The sequence below is a fragment of the Lepidochelys kempii genome, chromosome 6 (genome assembly GCF_965140285.1).
Source record: "Lepidochelys kempii isolate rLepKem1 chromosome 6, rLepKem1.hap1, whole genome shotgun sequence".
In the NCBI taxonomy this organism is placed as follows: Eukaryota; Metazoa; Chordata; order Testudines; family Cheloniidae; genus Lepidochelys; species Lepidochelys kempii.
This window is the reverse complement of record NC_136385.1, coordinates 9194463-9213735: the sequence shown is the minus strand read 5'-3', so window position 1 is coordinate 9213735 and position 19273 is coordinate 9194463. Positions and strand designations below refer to the sequence as shown.

The 19273-nt window shown below is 47.7% G+C and overlaps 1 protein-coding gene across 1 annotated transcript; it reads left to right on the top strand.

Annotated features, from left to right (window-relative positions):
* The first annotated feature begins 15065 nt into the window (after positions 1 to 15065).
* Positions 15066 to 18949, top strand: LOC144930637 (endogenous retrovirus group K member 6 Gag polyprotein-like). The gene is made up of 2 exons (XM_078853117.1): positions 15066 to 17002; positions 17775 to 18949. The coding sequence occupies exon 1, from the start codon at positions 15274 to 15276 to the stop codon at positions 16339 to 16341; it is 1068 nt and encodes a 355-aa protein (XP_078709243.1). The 5' UTR covers positions 15066 to 15273; the 3' UTR covers positions 16342 to 17002; positions 17775 to 18949.
* Positions 18950 to 19273: the final 324 nt, after the last annotated feature.

Sequence of the window (19273 nt, the reverse complement as noted above, 5' to 3'; positions counted from 1 at the left end):
TGGAGGAATACGGGATTTGATAATACAGGAGCAATTCCTGAATATGTCCAAGGATGATAGAAAGCAGTGTTTATGGGATAAAAAAATGGACTCAGCAGGAAGTCTTGCTTTTTATGCTGATCAATACAAGCAGTCCAAGACTGCCAGAGAGGCGGGGCAAACCAGAACAAAACGGGTGGAGGGAGGAGAGAGGAACAACCCTGATCACAGTTGGAGCGGATACCAGAAGGGACACCCTCAGACCACACCCTACTACCCGGGGCAGCCCAAGGCCCCAACTATTCTCCAAGGAACACTCCAGACACCTTGTTGTCCCACTACACCGTTCTCCAGCAACCCACCTCGCCCCGGTAACCAGTTAGCTGGGCAAAGTTTTAAATGTAACAAGCCGGGACATGTAAAGGCCAACTGCCCCAAGAACCCCTGGAAATTACAGTTCATTGCACCGAAATCACACCAGAGGTCCTCAGGCCCAGATGCCTCCCAGACACCCTCAGAGCAGAGGGAAACTGTGAGTGTGGGCAGGAAGAAGGTCACAAAATGGAGGGACACCGGAGTGTTGGCTATCCAGGCTTCCTTAGTGGACCCCAATTTAATCGACCCAGAGGTCCAAGCAATGATTCAAGCCTTCAAGTCCAACTCTTTTGACTTGCCTACAGACAAGTTGTCTGTTCCCTACAAGGGCTTGTCAGGAACGTGGACTTTTGCAGTCTATGATAATTATCCCATCCCCATGCTGTTGAGGGAAGACTTGGCCAATCATGTGAAGCTAGCCAAGAAGGTGGGAATGGTCACCCACAGACAGGCTAAGCAAGCTATCACACCTAGCTCTGTTCTGGAGACTTCTACCAGGACGCACTCAAAGATGTTGGAACCAGACCCCATACCAACGTCTGCAACAGCAGTAGTAGAGCCAGTCCCAGAACTGGAACCGGCAAAAAAACCAGCATCAGAACCATTGCCAGCACTGAATCCAGTACTTGCAACCCCAGCACCAGAGGGCCCCACCCAACCTGCACTGGCAGCAGCAGATAACCCTACACAAGAGGCTCAGCCAGAGCCTAAACCCCAACATAGTGCACCAGCCAAGAGCGGTTCACAGTCAACTAAAACAGCCCCATCACCTGCATCGCTTCCAGAGGGACCAAGCCCAGGTCCACAATCCAATCAGGAACTGATGTCTCCAGCATCAAGGGAACAGTTCCAGACCGAACAGAAAGCAGATCAAAGCCTCCAGAGAGCTTGGACGGCGGCACGGAACAACCCACCGCCTCTCAGCCTTCGAATCAATCCAGGTTTGTTGTAAAAAAGGGACTTTTATACAAGCAAACTCTTTCTGGTGGATACGAAGAAAACTGGCATCCTCAGAGACAGTTGGTAGTTCCAACTGAGTACCGGGTAATGCTATTAAGCTTAGGCCATGATCATCCTAGTGGCCATGCTGGGGTGAACAGAACCAAAAACCATTTGGGAAAGTCGTTCCACTGGGAGGGAATGGGCAAGAATGTTTCTACCTATGTCCGGTCTTGTGAGGTGTGCCACAGAGTGGGAAAACCCCAAGACCAGGTCAAAGCCCCTCTCCAGCCACTCCCCATCATTGAGGTTCCATTTCAGCAAGTAGCTGTAAATATTCTGGCTCCTTTTCCAAAAAAGACAGCCAGAGGAAAGCAGTACATACTGACTTTCATGGATTTTGCCACCCGATGGCCAGAAACAGTAGCTCTAAGCAACACCAGGGCTAAAAGTGTGTGCCAGGCACCAGCAGACATTTTTGCCAGTGTAAGTTGGCCCTCCAACATCTTTACAGATGCAGGAACTAATTTCCTGGCAGGAACTATGGAATGCCTTTGGGAAGCTCATGGGGTGAACCACTTGGTTGCCACTCCTTACCACCATCAAACAAATGCCATGGTGGAGAAGTTTAATGAAACTTTGGAAGCCATAATACGTACATTTGTAAATAAGCACTCCAATAATTGGGACCTAGTGTTGCAGCAGTTGCTTTTTGACTACAAACCTGTACCACATCCCAGTTTAGGGTTTTCACCATTTGAACTTGTATATGGCCACGAGGTTAAGGGGCCATTACAGTTGGTAAAGCAGCAATGGGAGGGGTTTACACCTTCTCCAGGAACTAACATTCTGAACTTTGTAACCAACCTACAAAACACCTGCGGAACCTCTTTAGCCCTTGCTAAAGAAAACCTACAGGATGCTCAAAAAGAGCAAAAAGTCTGGTATGATAAACATGCCAGAAAGCGTTCCTTCAATGTAGGGGACCAGGTCATGGTCTTGAAGGCACTCTAGGCCCACAGAATAAAAGCGTTGTGGGAAGGGCCATTAATGGTCCAGGAGCTCCTGGGAGCTGTTAATTATCTCATAGCATTCCCCACCTCCAACCGAAAGCCTAAGGTGTACCATATTAATTCTCTAAAGCCCTTTTATTCCAAAGAATTAAAGATTTGTCAGTTTACAGCCCAGGGGGGAGATAACGCTGAGTTGCTTAAAGGTGTCTACTACAAAGGAAAAAGTGATGGTGGTGTGGAAAAGGTAAACCTCTCCATGACCCTTGGGCATATGCAGCGACAGCAAATCAAGCAGCTGAGCACTAGCTACACGCCGACGTTCTCAGCCACCCAGGACTGACTGAACGGGCATACCACTCCATTGACACAGGTAATGCTCACCCAATTAGAGCCCGACCTTACCGGGTGTCTCCTCAAGCTAAAACTGCTATAGAATGGAAGATCCAGGATATGCTACAAATGGGTGTAATCTGCCCCTCTGGCAGTGCATGGGCATCTCCAGTGGTTCTAGTTCCCAACCCAAATGGGGAAATACGTTTTTGCATGGACTACCATAAGCTGAATGCTGTAACGCTCCCAAACAACTATCCAATGCCACAAACAAATAAACTAGTGAAGAAACTGGGACGGGCCCAGTTCATCCCTATCTTGGACTTAACCCAGGGGTACTGGCAGGTACCGCTAAATAAATCCGCCAAGAAAAGGTCAGCCTTCATCACACATGTCGGGCTGTATGAATTTAATGTGCTCTCTTTCAGGCTGCAGAATGCACCCGCCACCTTCCAAAAACTTGTAGATGGTCTCCTAGCGGAATTGGAAAAATGTGCAGTCACAGACCTTGATGATGTGGCCATATTTTGGAATCCTGGGCAAAACACCTGGAACATCTACAAAAAGTCTTCAAGCGCATAAGGGAGGCAAAACTAACTGTTAAGACTAAAAAGTGTCAAATAGGCCTAAACAGAGTAGCTTACCTTGAACATCAGGAGGGTCAAGAAACTATCAACCCCCTACAGGCCAAAGTGAATGCTATCCAAAAGTGGCCTGTCCCAAAGTAAAAAAAAAAAAAAAAAACTGGTCCAATCCTTCTTAGGCTTGGCCAGATATTACAGGCCATTTTTGCGCAATACAGCCAAATCGCCAATTTCAAGTTACACCTAAAACTTACAAAGTAAAATTTCAAACCCTTAAAAAAGGCCTGAACTAATGTGGCTTATGTAAACCAAATAACAAATCTGTTTCATAAATGGCTCAACAAACGGGCTGTTACTAACTTTGAAGGAAATGTATATTCCTGTTTTTGTGTCTTTTTGTAACTTAAGGTTTTGCCTCAAGAAATTCTCTGTTTTAAATCTAATTACCCTGTAAGGTATTTACCATCCTAACTTTATATAGGTAATTCTTTTCTCTTTTCTTTAATTAAAATTCGTCTTTTAAACACCTAATTAATTTTTCATTGTTCTTAAAATCCAAGACTTTGGGTCTGTGTTCACCTTTACCAATTGGTAAAAATTATTATGAAGCCTTCCCCAGGAAAGGGGGTGTAGGGCTGGGGGAAATATTTTGGGGGAAAACGTCTCCAAGTGGTCTCTTTCCCTGTTCTTTGTTTAAAATGCTTCGTGGTGGCAGCAGACTGTTCAAGGACAAGGCAAAGTTTATACCTTGGGAAAGTTTTTTTAACCTAAGCTGGTAAAAATAAGCTTAGGGGTCTTTCATGCAGGTCCCTACCTCTGTACCGTAAAGTTCAGAGTAGGGAAGAAACCTTGACAGGGTGTTACTAGTACCCCGCTGCCCCTGTCCTCCCGCCTATCCCGTGGGTGTCCCCTCACCTGCACAGAGGGAGCCTTCAGCCTCAGGGCTCTCAGACCCCACGGAGGGGCTGTTGGCCCCTCGGGAGAAGGAGGAGCTGCTGGTCCCCGTGCCAGAGTCGCCCAGCTCCTGCTCTGGGCTGGCTGGGGGCTCCTCGGTGGCCAGGCTGGTGGATGGCTCTGCTTGGGCACTGGGGTGCGGCTCCTGGCTCCTCCGCTTCCTGTGAAGGAAGCTGCAGAGCCACCTTCCCAGGCTCCCACCCTCTCTTGGGTCCCTCCTACATAGCATCACCCTGGGCCACCTCCATTTGGGAGCAGAAGGGGCCTCAGGGCATGCTAAGGGAGCTGGTGTCTTCCTCCTCCTCCAGAAAGCCAGGGAGCTCCTCCTCCTCTCCTGGCCACTGGCCTCTTCCCCGCCCGCGGGGACAGAGGGGCCGCTCTCCTCCTGGGAAAGCCGGCCGCTGCTCCCTACCGGCTCCGGAGCCACCAGCCCAGCCTTCCTCCTCAGCATCCGCCTCAGCCGCTGCATCCTGGGAATGAGTGGGGAGCAGCCATGAGTCTGGGTTCAAGGCAGCCTCTCATTAATGTGCCTGCCTGTTCCTCCATCCACCTCCCCTCCGCTGAGGCAATTTCTCCTCACCACACACCCCACCCCAGAGCATGGGGGCTGCCGTCCACACCCACTGGCAGCAGCTCACAGCACAGGCTGCTCCCAACGTTCCCCCTCACCCCTGGGGCCCTGTGACACCAGGGGAGTCTCGTCCTTTCAGAGCAGTGGGGCTCTCTGTTAGTTTGGACAAGCAGCTCCCTCCACCCCAGAAGGTCCCGCTCCCTCCCAGGCCAGGGAAAGAGCAGCACCCGGACAGTCCCCAGCGAAAGTTCACAAGGTGCCAGTGCTGGGAGGGAGGAGTCGCCCTCAGTTCCCACTGATTTCACTGATTGCGGTTGTGGGTGTTCAGCACCTGGCAGGTTCTGCCCTCCCCAAAGACTCTCGACGTGGGGAACAATCTCCTGCAAGGGAAGGGCTGGGAGCCCTCTTGCTGGCCCATTCCCACCACACTGGGGATGGCTCTGGAGAACTCCACTCACTTGCTCTAGATGGGAAAGCGCTGGATGGCAGATACTCACCGAGGCCTAGTCTCTTGCCCTCCTCCTTGATCTCCTGCACCCAGGTGGGCTGGAAAGGGTGCTGCCCAATGCCCTGCCAGCAGAGCAGGGAGTAGAAGCCTGCAGGTCGAAAGTGGCTGTGAAAACAAGATGACGTTTTATTGTCAGGGGATGGATAAACTCAGCCTAGCAACCAGGGGTTTACAACACTGACCTATGGCCAGCAGCACACCTCCCATCTCCAGGTCTCCTCGTATCTCAAGCACATTCCTGAAGCGTGATGACCCAAGGGCTGTAGGGGAGTGTCCCCAGCCCCAGTGAGGGAAACAGAGGCCTGGGCAGGAGAAGCCACTGCCTCAGGGTCGTTGAGGGAGTCAGGAATAGAGCCGGGGATGGAGCCTTTGTCCAGGCTCCCGCACTAAACACTAGAGGAACAGTCCCTTCCAGAGCGGGGAAGTGCCAGCGGGACTCGATTCCCAGTCTCCCTGGCTCTGAGTGTGACTTGTTGTTGTGACTGAGGCAGGGGGGTGGGAATCTGGACTCCTGGCTTTCACTGGTGATTTTCTTCTATTCCCAGCCTCCCTGGCCCTGAGTGTGACCTATGGAGGTGGTGGAATCTTCATCCTTAGAGATTTGTAAGGCCCAGCTTGACAAAAAAATCATCTATTTTAAATTAAGGGCAAAATTTATGAAAATCTCTTCAATAATTTAAATAGAAGAGGAAAAAATAACATGAAATCGAACATGTTCACTGCCAAGTTTTTGAGAGAGTCACACCACTGACGTGCTAGCTAAAGCCCTAGAAGCAAAGTTAGCTGAAATGCTAAGCCAGCTTTGGACAGCAATAGCTTCCTTGGAAGGTGCAGAAACTATTGTCTTCTTTTAAGTTTATTCAAAGAGTTCAGTTCAATGACTCGTTCATTGAAATTCAAGAAAGCCATTGAGAGTTCACAAAACAGGCAAACTTCTCCTCCTCCCTCAATCTATGGATAAAAACTAGGTGTGAGGGGATGGATATACTAGTTCATAAATCTAGAAACACGTGAAAACCAGAACGTATCATTTTAGTTCACTAACCACACTTCAAATTTCCTTTGTTGAAGAAATCAGTTTTAAATGCAAAACATTTTCATACAACGTTTTTCTTATGCTTCTTTTTCTAGCTCCAGCATGACCGTGGTTTGTGACCAAAGAGAGGTCACTTCTTTTCTCTTTCCCTCTCTATCATGGAGATGGAGAAAATTCTCTAAGTCCTAGCAGGCAAGAGATTTGAGCACGTCAGGCGTGTGAGAGCCCTTGTGCTCTAAAGGACAATGGGTGATTGTTGTTTGGGGCAAGAACCCCAACGGATTTGATACTTGTCCCCCATCCAAAGCCAATAACACATCTCTGTATTTTCAATCGTGAGTTAGACATTCTCAGCACTCCTTTATCTCCCGCAGCCCTCAGGTGTTCCTTGGATTATGGAGGCTTGGTTGCAAAGAGGACTAGAATTTTTTTACTGGCTTCCTGGGTGTCCCTAGCCAATGAGGGTCTCAGTCTGGCCTCCGAGGCCCACACCCCCCAGACACTGAAGATCAGGATGGATTGATTTCACTTCATGTGTTTTGTCTTTGTATTTTTGAATTATTTTCCTAATGAAAGATTGATTCTCATGACATTCATAGAGCTGGCAGACGACAGAACAAGGAGCAATGATCTCAAGTTGCAGTGTGGAAGGCTTGGATATTAGGAAAAACTTTTTCACTGGGAGGGTGGGGATGCCTTTGAATCTGCTAGGATAGGGTCCCCCATCTTCTACTTAGAGCCTATATTTTTTCTTACCTTCTACACAGATGACGATTTCTTTCCACACAATCAATACAGTCATAAAAATAATCCCGAGAATCTCCTCCACACCAACCGTCTCTTGGTCCCCACTGAGAGACCGCGAGATGGAGGCTTGCTGCAGCAAGGCTACAGGGGTCTCCGAGGTTCCCCCTGCCCCGCACCCCTGTCCTGCCGGGTTGTTGTCAAGGGAGCTCTGTGGGGTCACACCCGCCTCATCATCTTTGCCCAATAGGCTGAGTTCCTGCCAAAGGCCTTTGTGAAGTCACTGCCACACTCACCTTTCCCTTGCAGGCCTGATGTCTGCCCCTGGCCAGCCCAGCTGGATGTTTGAGCTGCACCCTGGATCTCCCCACTTGCTCATTATTGATTCTGGGGAGCGAGCAGGCCACCCAGTAAAACAGCAGAGTCTATTCCTCACCCCACACTGGGTTTTCCACACAGACATAGATTGTGAAACTATTTGATCTCCTAATCCGGCCTCTATTTCACTGGCTATGACATTTCACACGCTTACCACCATATTAAGCCCAATTGCTTGTCATTCACAAAAAGGTGCCATGGCACCTTCCAGAATGATAACCAGTTGTGATGGGAGGATACCAGGAAACAGAGAATCCACCTCTTCCCCAGGCCCTACGCTACCAGCACTCCCAGCTATCTTCGAGACACCACGGACATCCTGGGGAAACTACAATCCATCGGTGATCTTCCAGAAAAGGCCATCCTGGCCACCATGGATGTAGAAGCCCTCTACACCAACATTCCACACAAAGATGGACTACAAGCCATCAGGAACAGTATCACCGATAATGTCATGGCAAACCTGGTGGCTGAACTTTGTGACTTTGTCCTCACCTATAACTGTTTCACATTTGGGACAATGTATACCTTCAAATCAGCGGCACTGCCATGGGTATCCGCATGGCCCGACAGTATGCCAACATTTTTATGGCTGACTTAGAACAATGCTTCCTCAGCTCTCGTCCCCTAATGCCCCTACTCTACTTGCGCTACACTAATGACATCTTCATCATCTGGACCCATGGAAAAGAAGCCCTTTAGGAATTCCACCATGATTTCAGCAATTTCCATCCCACCATCAACCTCAGCCTGGACCAGTCTGCACAATAGATCTACTTCCTGGACACTACGGTGCTAAGAAGGGATGGTCACATAAACACCACCCTATACCGGAAACCTACTGACTGCCATGCTTACCTACATGCCTCCAGCTTTCATCCAGACCACACCACACAATCCATTGTCTACAGCCAAGCTCTACGATACAACTGCATTTGCTCCAACCCCTCACACAGAGGCAAACACCTACAAGATCTCTATCAAGCATTCTTACAACTACAGTACCCACCTGCTGAAGTGAAGAAACAGATTGACAGAGCCAGAAGAGTACCCAGAAGTTACCTACTACAGGACAGGCCCAACAAAGAAAATAACAGAACGCCACTAGCCATCACCTTCAGCCCCCAACTAAAACCTCTCCAACGCATCATCAAGGATCTACAACCTATCTTTAAGAATGACCCATCACTCTCACAGATCTTGGGAGACAGGCCAGTCCTTGCTTACAGACAGGCCCCCAACCTGAAGCAAATATTCACCAGCAACTACACACCACACCACAGAACCACTAACCCAGGAACCTATCCTTGCAACAAAGCCCGTTGCCAACTGTGTCCACATATCTATCTAGGGGACACGATCATAGGGCCTAATCACATCAGCCACACTATCAGAGGCTCGTTCACCTGCACATCTACCAACGTGATATATGCCATCATGTGCCAGCAATGCCCCTCTGACATGTACATTGGCCAAACTGGACAGTCTCTATGTAAAAGAATAAATGGACACAAATCAGATGTCAAGAATTATAACATTCAAAAACTGGTTGAAGAACACTTCAGTCTCTTTGGTCACTCGATTACAGACCTAAAAGTGGCAAGTCTTCAACAAAAAAACTTCAAAAACAGACTCCAGTGAGAGACTGCTGAATTGGAATTAATTTGCAAACTGGATACAATTAATTTAGGCTTGAATATAGCCAGGGAGTGGATGGGTCATTACACAAAGTAAAACTATTTCCCCATGTTTATCCCCCCGCCACCACCCGCTGTTCCTCAGATGGTCTTGTCAACCGCTGGAAATGGCCCACCTTGATTATCACTACAAAAGGTTTTTTATTTTTTGTTTTTTTCCCTCTCTCCTGCTGGTAATAGCTCACCTTACCTGATCACTCTCATTACAGTGTGTATGCTAACACCCATTGTTTCATGTTCTCTGTGTATATGAAATCTCCCCACTGTATTTTCCACTGCATGCATCTGATGAAGTGAGCTGTAGTTCACGAATGCTTATGCTCAAATAAATGTGTTAGTCTCTAAGGTGCCACAAGTCCTCCTTTTCTGTTTGTTCCAGTGGTTAGTCTTCCTCACTGTCAAAAATGTGTGCCTTACTTCTCATCTGAATTTCTCTGGCTTCAACTGACAGCTGTTGGTTCTTGTTTTGCCTTTCTTGGCAAGATCAAATTAGCCCTGCCCCATGAAATCCGATCTCCCTGTCCTGCTGGGATCCCTCCAGCCAGGAGAACCCAGTAGGGGCCTCCTAGCTGTTTTTCTGCTGGGCTGGGGATGTCAGGTGCACCAGAGGCATGCAGAAGTGAGTGCACTGCATCAGCCCGGCGTTGGGCTCAGGGGTTTGGCCTTGGCAACTTCTGCTCCAGCCACGTCTCTGGGTGTCTGGGCTAGGGGCTTCTGACCCCCGTGGCTGCAGCCAAGGCTGGGGTGCTGAGCTCAGGACTTTCATGCCCCTCCCCACTGCTCTCAGCACTCTGGGTGTCTGCCCGGCATCTGCAGCTGGGGCTCAGGGCATCCCTTGCAGTTCCTTCTGGGGCTCAGGGGTCCATTTTTCTGGATGCCCCCAAATTGGTCCTTGCATTAATTTGCCAGGGAACTAGTAGGTAGGAGCCCCCAGCCGAGGTGCTCTCAGCAGCAGGGACCCATCCGCACATCTTAGAACCTCCTCTCACTTCAGAAAGATTCTTGGCTGCTGCCCTCAGAGCCCAGGTCTGAAGGCAGCACAGAAGTGAGTGTGGCAATGCTGTAACCCCCCTACAACAACCTCTGAACTCCCCCACGATCCCATTTTCATTAGGACTCCCAGCAAACGAAATATCATTGAGATGGACATGTTCCAACGAGACAATTCAGTTAAGAGTAGGATACCAGAGGAGGAAAATTCACTTTTGTCGTGGCAATGGGGGTGGCCCATTTCAAACAGTTGACCAGAAGGTGTCAGTAAGAGTAGGGGGAAATTAGTATGGGGGAAGTTAGGACTTTTGGCTGCAGAATTTTAGTTCATTTTTTTATGAGATTGTGTCTTTTAGGTTTTCTGGCACACAAGCAGAGAAGTTAGAGAAAAACATAAATGATTCTTGCTGGAAGTTTGCAATGTCTCGCTAATTTGTTTCTTAAGACCAGAACAAAAACACATAAGAACCCCAAAATCAGAAGGAGAGAATGTAAGCTTCTGCCTATAACAGAGAGGCACAATTCACTGGGTACCTGCTGACTGACTGCTGCTACACCCCCACTGAGCTGCTTAGCATGCAAGTAGGTCCAGGAACCGTGCCCAAAATTTAAAGTCGCAGTACTCAATTTTAACACAACCACAAATACATCAGAGCATCCAAATTTTCTGTTTTACAAGGTCTCCCCTTGTTTTGGAACACTGGTTTCTAAACATGCCATCGGGACTTTGAATCAAATTTCAGCTACTAATTAGCATGTGTGTGGAACAATCACTAATGTGCATTCGGTGTTATGTTGTTGGTTTCTTTAGGAAATCTGGGGAAACAGGAGCACTGGGAAAGCCTATTTCCCCCCCCCACACACACACACTGCACATTTGCTACCCACTGGTGCTGCCTGAGCAGTAGCATTGTGACATCAGAGATAATCCACCACTCAGCGCTCCCTGCCTCCAGCTCCTTGTCACACCTGGGGAGAATGACTAGCCCCTGGCTGCCATGGCAACAGCTACCTTTGACAACTGATTGCCCCCTTCTTACCAGAACATCATCACAGAAAGGAAGTTTGTAATGAAACAGGACCAGATTTGGATAAGCAGGACAGTCTCCTGCTGGGCTCATTTGGGTTTGTACTGTGGTACTGTACAGTGTTTCTTTTCAAAGAGCAATTGTTTGCTACTTTCCTTAGTAAAGGCTCAGTGAAAATAAGAGGCAAAATTCCTGCTCTTTTACTTGGATATTGTTTATCTGCTTCTTACAAATTGAGGATTAGAGCTTAGAACTTTCACTGATACTGAAGTTGCATAAAATGAGTTTTATTTTAATACAGTTTAATTTAATTACTTTCTATACTCTGATCAACACAGCACTGAGTGGTGAAAAGGGACCTTCACAAAGATAAGAATGGCAATAAAATATATACTGAAAACAATAGATGAGTAAGAGCTTCATTGTTTAAACAGCACATATATAATAGATGCTCTTTCTATTCAAAAACGAAGGAAATTAAGAAACCAAAAACCCTTCATTTAACGCTTCTTAGGTTAGCTTTCATCAATAAATTAAACCATCAACTAATTAGGAAATACAAAGTCAAGGTTTTAAAAAGGATTAAAAGGTTAAGAAGTTTAGCATTCTCAGGTTAGCAAATGTCCAAATAAGTGTTGCCGTGGCACCCTTAATTCAGTCCTCTTGTGCCTTTGCCCAATGATGCAGACGTTAATTACATGATCCCATGTTATTTTTTTCCCTCTCGACCCCTGCCTTATTCAGTGCACAGAATTCTTTGCTCTGTGGCTGTGTATTGAAGGAGTCTGTTGTCTGCAGGATCCCTGCCTCATTTATTCCAGAGTTAATGTTTCATGGTCAATACTCATTCTGGTATTTCCTAACTTGAGAGTACTTGACTTCGTAGCCTTTGTCCTAATTTTTATGGCTTACTTTACTGAGGAGACCAACCTTTATGACAAAGGTGGGTTTTGTTTTGTTTTTTGTTTGTTTTTTGGTGATGTATCTATTATTTATCTGTTCAGTACCAATCGTGTGTGCTTTACAAAACAGAAAGAGTAAGGTCACTCCCTAAAACTGTTACGAATTATACCTGATAGGACACGCACACAACTGCTGCGAATTATACCTGGTAGGACACGCACACAAATGCTGTTACGAATTATACCTGATAGGTCACTCACTGTTCGAATCTAGGCTGAGGCACATAAACAAAGTCCACAACTGCAGAGTTCCCACAAAACACCAAGTTTATTACGCTCGAGCGTGGTGACCCCCTGCTAGCCAGGAGGGGACCCCGAATACAGATTATACAAAGGTTATATACTTTTTAGCAAAGCATATTGCCCTCGTGCATCAGAAACCTTAGCCAATAAACAAACCCTTTTCTTATCTACCACCTATCCCTGCTTGGTGCATTCCTCGTGCTAAACCAGTATGTTAATTACACAGCATGGTCCGAAAGCCATGCATCAGGAATTTTTTTATCAGGATGGGAGGCCTCACATCACAGGCCAGGAGATACGGAGTTAGAGACCGACAAAAACCAGATACTGGGAGTCAAGGCAGGCTGGAGACAAGGAGGAGGATTTTCACAGGGATGCAGTGTCTAAGGAACACTCCTCCTGGTGCATGATGTGCTTGCTTTTAGACAATGGTGGGCCCCAAACCAAAATGGAGTCACATGTGCTAACTTTTCCTTAACAATACAAAGACCTTATGATCTAAGGAAGACGGACACATACAAAGAAAGCAGGATATGTAAGGACTACTAATTTCTTTCTTTCTTTCTTTCTTTCGATGAATAGTTGTCACAAATATAAAGGGAAGGGTAAACCCCTTTAAAATCTCTCCTGGCCAGAGTAATAATCCTCTCACCTGTAAAGGGTGAAGAAGCTAAAGGTAACCTCGCTGGCACCTGACCAAAATGACCAATGAGGAGACAAGATACTTTCAAAAGCTGGGAGGAGGGAGAAAAACAAAGGGTCTGTGTCTGTCTGTATGCTGCTTTTGCCGGGGACAGAATAGGAATGGAGTCTTAGAACTTTTAGTAAGTAATCTAGCTAGGTATGTGTTAGATTATGATTTCTTGATATGGCTGAGAAAAGAGCTGTGCTGAATAGAATGACTATTCCTGTCTGTGTGTCTTTTTTGTAACTTAAGGTTTTGCCTGGAGGGATTCTCTATGTTTTGAATCTAATTACCCTGCAAGGTTTCTGCCATCCTGAGTTTACAGAGGTGATTCCTTTACTTCTATTAAAAGTCTTCTTGTAAGGAAACTGAATGCTTTTTCATTGTTCTAAGATCCAAGGCTTTGGGTCTGTGGTCACCTATGCACATTGGTGAGGATTTTTACCAAACCTTCCCCAGGAAGTGGGGTGCAAGGGTTGGGAGGATTTTAGGGGGAAAGACGTGTCCAAACTCCATTTTTTCAGAAACCCAGATAAAGTTTGGTGGTGGCAGTGGAAATCCAAGGGTAAAATAATTTTGTACCTTGGGGAAGTTTTAACCTAAGCTGGTAAAAGTAAGCTTAGGAGGTTTTCATGCAGGTCCCCACATCTGTACCCTAGAGTTCAAAGTGGGGAAGGAACCTTGACACCTCCCCAAATATGATATAAACTAGCATATAAATAAAATATTAAAAGGTATTTTTAAGATATAGTTAAAGGACTATCCTCAATTAATAAACCTCCTTTCATAGTACCCTTGTAATTGTTGCCTTACTCACTAGTGTTTTCCAGGAGTGGCTTTTGAGTTTCAAAAAAAAAAAAAGTTTGATTATATCCAAACCAAACTTTCCAGTTGGAACATTTCAGTCAAAAGTTTAGACCTGGTCTTTTGTAAAAGGTACGAATGGGGTAAGTCTATCATTGCCTGTCATGATCTTCATCCAGTATAATTCTGAGCTATCAGTAATTGTATATATGTTTGAGAAAGAAATGTGTCCATATTAGAAAGAAAAAGTTTTTGGCTGAAAGCTAAAGTACTTACTGCACTATCTTGTCTTATATTTAGATTGTCAGCTGTTTGGGGCAGGGACTATCTTTCTGTTCTGCTTCCAACAATGGAGGTCTTAGATATTGTGTGTGGCGGGGAGAGGGAATCATGAGAATCTTTTATAGTGAGGCAATCTAAATATAGGGTTTGTTACTTGAAGGGTTAATGTCTAGCTATTCCACCTGGAAGCAGGCGGGGCACACCCTGACTGTCTCCTAGGAGCAATGCACACATTGCTCTATCCAAGGACAAGGGCTAGATATGAGCCCTGAGAACTTGATTGTTTGGACAGCAACTGTGAGAGGTTTCTTTAGCCTGGGCTCAAGGCCTGAGAACCAGGATTGTAGTAGATAGAGGATGGTAACTAAGCATATGAATCAACGTCATACATTCCTTTGTGTAGCAGTGTGTAATGCTTAGGGGGAGAAATATAATAAAAGGAGAAGGTGGAAGGCAGGGGGGGCAGAACAGCCCATCTTCGCTGACCAGCCTGTTTGCTTGCATAAAGCTGTGTTCTGTCTCATCACTGAACCGCAACAACTGGCGCCCAAACGTGGGGCCCTCAGCACTCACCTCGCCCGGCAAGGGTTTCAGACACGTCACTCATCCACTTCGTGGATCCCGGTGAGTATTTTTCATTGTGGTAAGTATGGGAAGCTCCCTCTCTGCTTTGCAAGTGCAACACCGCAATGAGCTGCAGTATTTGCTGCGTAAGGCTCATCATGACTGCCCGGCTCGAGAACTCACTCTCCTGCTACAGGAGGTGCGTGCCAAGTGCCCGTGGTATCCTGAAGCTGGAAGCCTTAAGCTAGCGGACTGGGAGCGATTGGGCCAGACATTGCACAAAGAGCCTCGGGCACCCGTGCAGGCTTTACATGCCTGGCACCTCTGCCGCGACGTGGTACAGCGTGTCGCCTCGGACAGACCGTCCCTCGCGAGGCTGGTGCTCTCGCCGCCCCCGTCCGCCCCTGCAGCCATCCCCCCTCCTGGCGATGCGACACAGCATGTCGCCTCGGAAAGGCCCTCTCCAGCCCCAACAGAGGAGCTGCCGATCCTGCCACCCCCGTCCGCTCCTGCAGCCATCCCTCCCCCTGCTTCGCCCCCAGTGCCTCTATTACCACCGCCTCCCTGGCCTTCCCCACCGGAGCCGGTGTGTGATCACCCTCCCCCCATGGGGCCCCCCGGAGAGTCATCTGCATCTGCTCAGAAGCTTTCGCTGGTGCAACAAATGGTTCACGCAGCGAAAGCTCGATCAGATCTTACAGCAGAGGAGCTGGCTGATCTGGTCTCCGTTTGCCCGGTGACCTGGCAGAATGATGACCAGGGCAACCCCGTGGGCACATGGACCACTCTGCCATACTCGGTGGTTAGAGAGGTAAAGAAAGCAATTCGTGAATTTGGCCTGACTAGCACCTTTGTGCGTGGTCTCATTGAAGGGATGGGTGCTGGGTACTCCCTAATCCCTGAGGATTGGAAAACGCTGCTGCGCATGATGTTGTCACCCAGTCAGTATGTTATTTGGCTTAGTGAGTATCGGCAGATGGCAGAACGCCAAGCCCAGGTATATAGAGAGCAAGGTATCATTTATGAGCATTTGGCAGGGGAGGGCCAGTTTGCTACTATTGGGATGCAGTCTCAACTCCCTCAGGCTGTCTTCCCCATTATCTCCACCTGTGCCCAGCATGCTTTCAAGAAGGTCCCGGATTCAGGCAAGCCTACCAAAAGCTTTGTCAGTATCTGTCAGGGTGCCTTAGAGTCCTTTTTGGATTTTACCAACAGATTGCAGGAGGCTATCCTCCGACAGGTGGATAACACTGAGGCAGCTCACGAGCTCCTGTTAAAATTGGCAGTTGAAAATGCAAATGAGGATTGCCGCCGTGCTCTCCAGGCAGCACAAGTCTCTGGTATTTTAGAGCTCTCAGACATGCTGCGGGCGTGCCAGAACATTGGCACACAAGCCCACAAGGCTGGAGTTCTGGCTGCCGCCCTCAGAAAAACCGGGAAGGAGGGGAAGCGTTGTTACCGCTGTGGAAAGGAGGGTCATTTTCAGCGGGAGTGCCGCTCATCTAAGGCACCAGCCCGACCCTCAAAGAAGTGCCCCAAGTGTGGGAAAGGTTATCACTGGGCTAATCAGTGTCGTAGCGGGTCGGGAAACCGCGCGACGGGTCCCCCCCGAACCCAGGGCCAAACGGGGGTGTTTCCTACTCAGGCAATCGCTCCTCTGCCTTGGAATCCGTAGACTCTATGAGGGCAGCGACTGCTGGAAGTGCAGGGCTTGATTTGATCATGCAGGAGGACACTGACTTTCAGCTGCCAGAGGAGGTCTGTGCCATACCTACACAGGTGATGGGACCTCTCCCTGCCGGCTTTGTAGGTCTTGTTCTCCCTCGCTCACATGCTGGGAAACAGGGCTTTTTTGTCATTCCAGGGGTCATTGATGCTGATTACACTGGCATTATTAAGGTTCAGGTGTGGACTCATCTTCCACAGTCGCTCCCGCGTGGACGGTCAATTGCACAATTGATTTTAGTCCCCTATCAGGTGCCAGCTGCCGAGGATCGAACTCGGGGTGGAGGAGGCTTTGGATCTACGTTGTCTCACTCGCCGTCTCACAGCGTTCAGAATTGGCTGCTGTTATTTTGGCCTTTCAACTTTTTACTGATTGTCCCTTTAATTTAATTGTGGATACCCATTATGTTTATCAGGTAATTGATCATTTACCCCTTGCCCTCATTACCCCTCAGGTTGATGCAGATCTCCTTCGCCTGTTTTTGTCTTTACAGCGTCTTCTTGCCACTCGTCATTTCCCTTACTTTGTTGCTCATATTCGCAGTCATACCCCTCTGCCTGGGCCACTCACTGAGGGCAATGCACGCGCCGATCGCGCGTTGCGTGGTCAGGTGAATTCCCTTTTTTCTGACCCCATTGAAAGCCATGCCTTTTTTCATCAGTCTGCCTCTGTTTTGGCCCGGCAGTTCCACATTCCTGCTGATCATGCACGTTCTATTGTTCGTTCCTGCCCCCACTGTGCTGCTGCTGCTCCTACTTTTTCTTATGCCGTTAACCCCCGAGGTACCGCAGCAAATCAGCTGTGGCAAATGGATGTTACTCATGTACCACAATTCCGCCCCTATTCATTTTTACATGTTTCCGTTGATACTTATTCAGGCTTCCTTTGGGCAACCCCACAACGTGGGGAAGCCACTAACAAAGTTATTCACCATTTGCTGGCCTGCTTTTCTGTTATGGGTCGCCCTTGCCAAATTAAAACAGATAATGCCCCAGCCTACTGCTCTGCAGCCCTCTCCACCTTTTGTGCCCGCTGGGACGTCCGTCTTAAACACGGAATCCCTTATAATTCCACGGGCCAAGCCATTGTTGAACGTGCCAATCGCACACTCAAAACCTTGCTAGATAAACAATTAAAACAAGGGGAGCTGCATCTCCGAACCTTAGGAGACATTCAACAACAGATGTATATTCTCTTGTTTACTTTAAATAATTTAACACTGAATGCAGATCAGCAGACCCCTGCGGATCGGCATTTTCACAAATCTGAGGTACTGGAAAGACCGCATGTCTTTTACCGTCAGCTGCCCGATCCACAGTGGCTGGGCCCAGCACCTCTAATCACTTGGGGTCGGGGATATGCTGCTGTGTCTCTCCCTGCAGGACCGTTGTGGGTTCCAGCCCGGTGCATGCGACCAGCACTTAAACAACATGGCATGGCACCAGGGGCTGTCGAATCCCATACCAGAGTTTCAGCTGACCTTGGAGGAGACCGCGTTGCCCCCCGAGTCGACAATGGCGGGACGGAAACGGAGGAGGCGTAGCGTCCCAAGCCAGCCCGTGACATGGGGAGCAGTAAAAGCATTGGTCGCAACGGCTCAACGAAAACTGGCAGCAGATCAGCAGCCAGAAACTCCTAAGACTTTGTTTGTGGCGATTCTCGCCCAAATCACTGCTAATTCTGTGATGATTGTGTGCCTTTTGTGCCTGCTATTTTCTGTAGGGGTTGGCTCGGAAGCGCCTCCCCCGTTACAAGCCCGAAGGAGAATAAGATACTGCTCTTTGCTTATGCTAATCTTTTCTCCCAGTATTTTAGCATGGCTAATTGGGGCCCGGCCAACTATACTCTGCCTCGCACGGCTATATCCCTCCACACACCGTACCCGGCCGGGGCTCACAATGTCACCTGTGCGCGTGTAGTTAACTGCACTAGTACAAAGGTGCCATTGGGCTGTCAAAAAATTTCTTAATCCCTTTTAAATTGTTCCCATGCTGTTAATGTTTCATATAATTATGGCCATATCATCCTACCATCAGGATGGGTTTTTACTTGTGGTTCATGCACCTTTAATTATATTCCTGCAAATTTAAGTGATGGCACCCTTTGCTGTCTTAGTAGAATGATACTTATATTGCCTTTTGCTGGTTACAATTGTAGTAAAAGAAGTGTATCCCTTTTAGATGATTATATTGCAGATGTTAAGCTTTTGGTTATTTTGTGTTTGTAATTATTGGGCTTATTTTTTGTTGTTGCTGTGTACAATGTATTCCTTCCTTGTTAAGACTTTGTAAAATTTTTGCCCTGGAAAGCTCCCCAGGTTATGTCCTTGTCTGTCTGGGAGTTAAATAGCATGATAAAACAAATTGGCGGCTACCATGAGATGGCCAATTATCAATAAACAAAAAAGGGGAGATGAAGGGTTAATGTCTAGCTATTCCACCTGGAAGCAGGCGGGGCACACCCTGACTGTCTCCTAGGAGCAATGCACACATTGCTCTATCCAAGGACAAGGGCTAGATATGAACCCTGAGAACTTGATTGTTTGGACAGCAACTGTGAGAGGTTTCTTTAGCCTGGGCTCAAGGCCTGAGAACCAGGACTGTAGTAGATAGAGGATGGTAATTAAGCATATGAATCAACGTCATACATTCCTTTGTGTAGCAGTGTGTAATGCTTAGGGGGAGAAATATAATAAAAGGAGAAGGTGGAAGGCAGGGGGGGCAGAACAGCCCATCTTCGCTGACCAGCCTGTTTGCTTGCATAAAGCTGTGTTCTGTCTCATCACTGAACCGCAACAGTTACTAGCTCCCTCTATAACTTGTCTCACAATTATCATCACTATGTGTACACACAGATTACATTAATGTAATATTAAGGTTAC

What these genes read in the sequence shown, in the direction of transcription:
- LOC144930637 (XM_078853117.1), top strand. Translation starts at nt 15,274, where the DNA reads ATGGGGCCCCCCGGAGAGTCATCTGCATCTGCTCAGAAGCTTTCGCTG.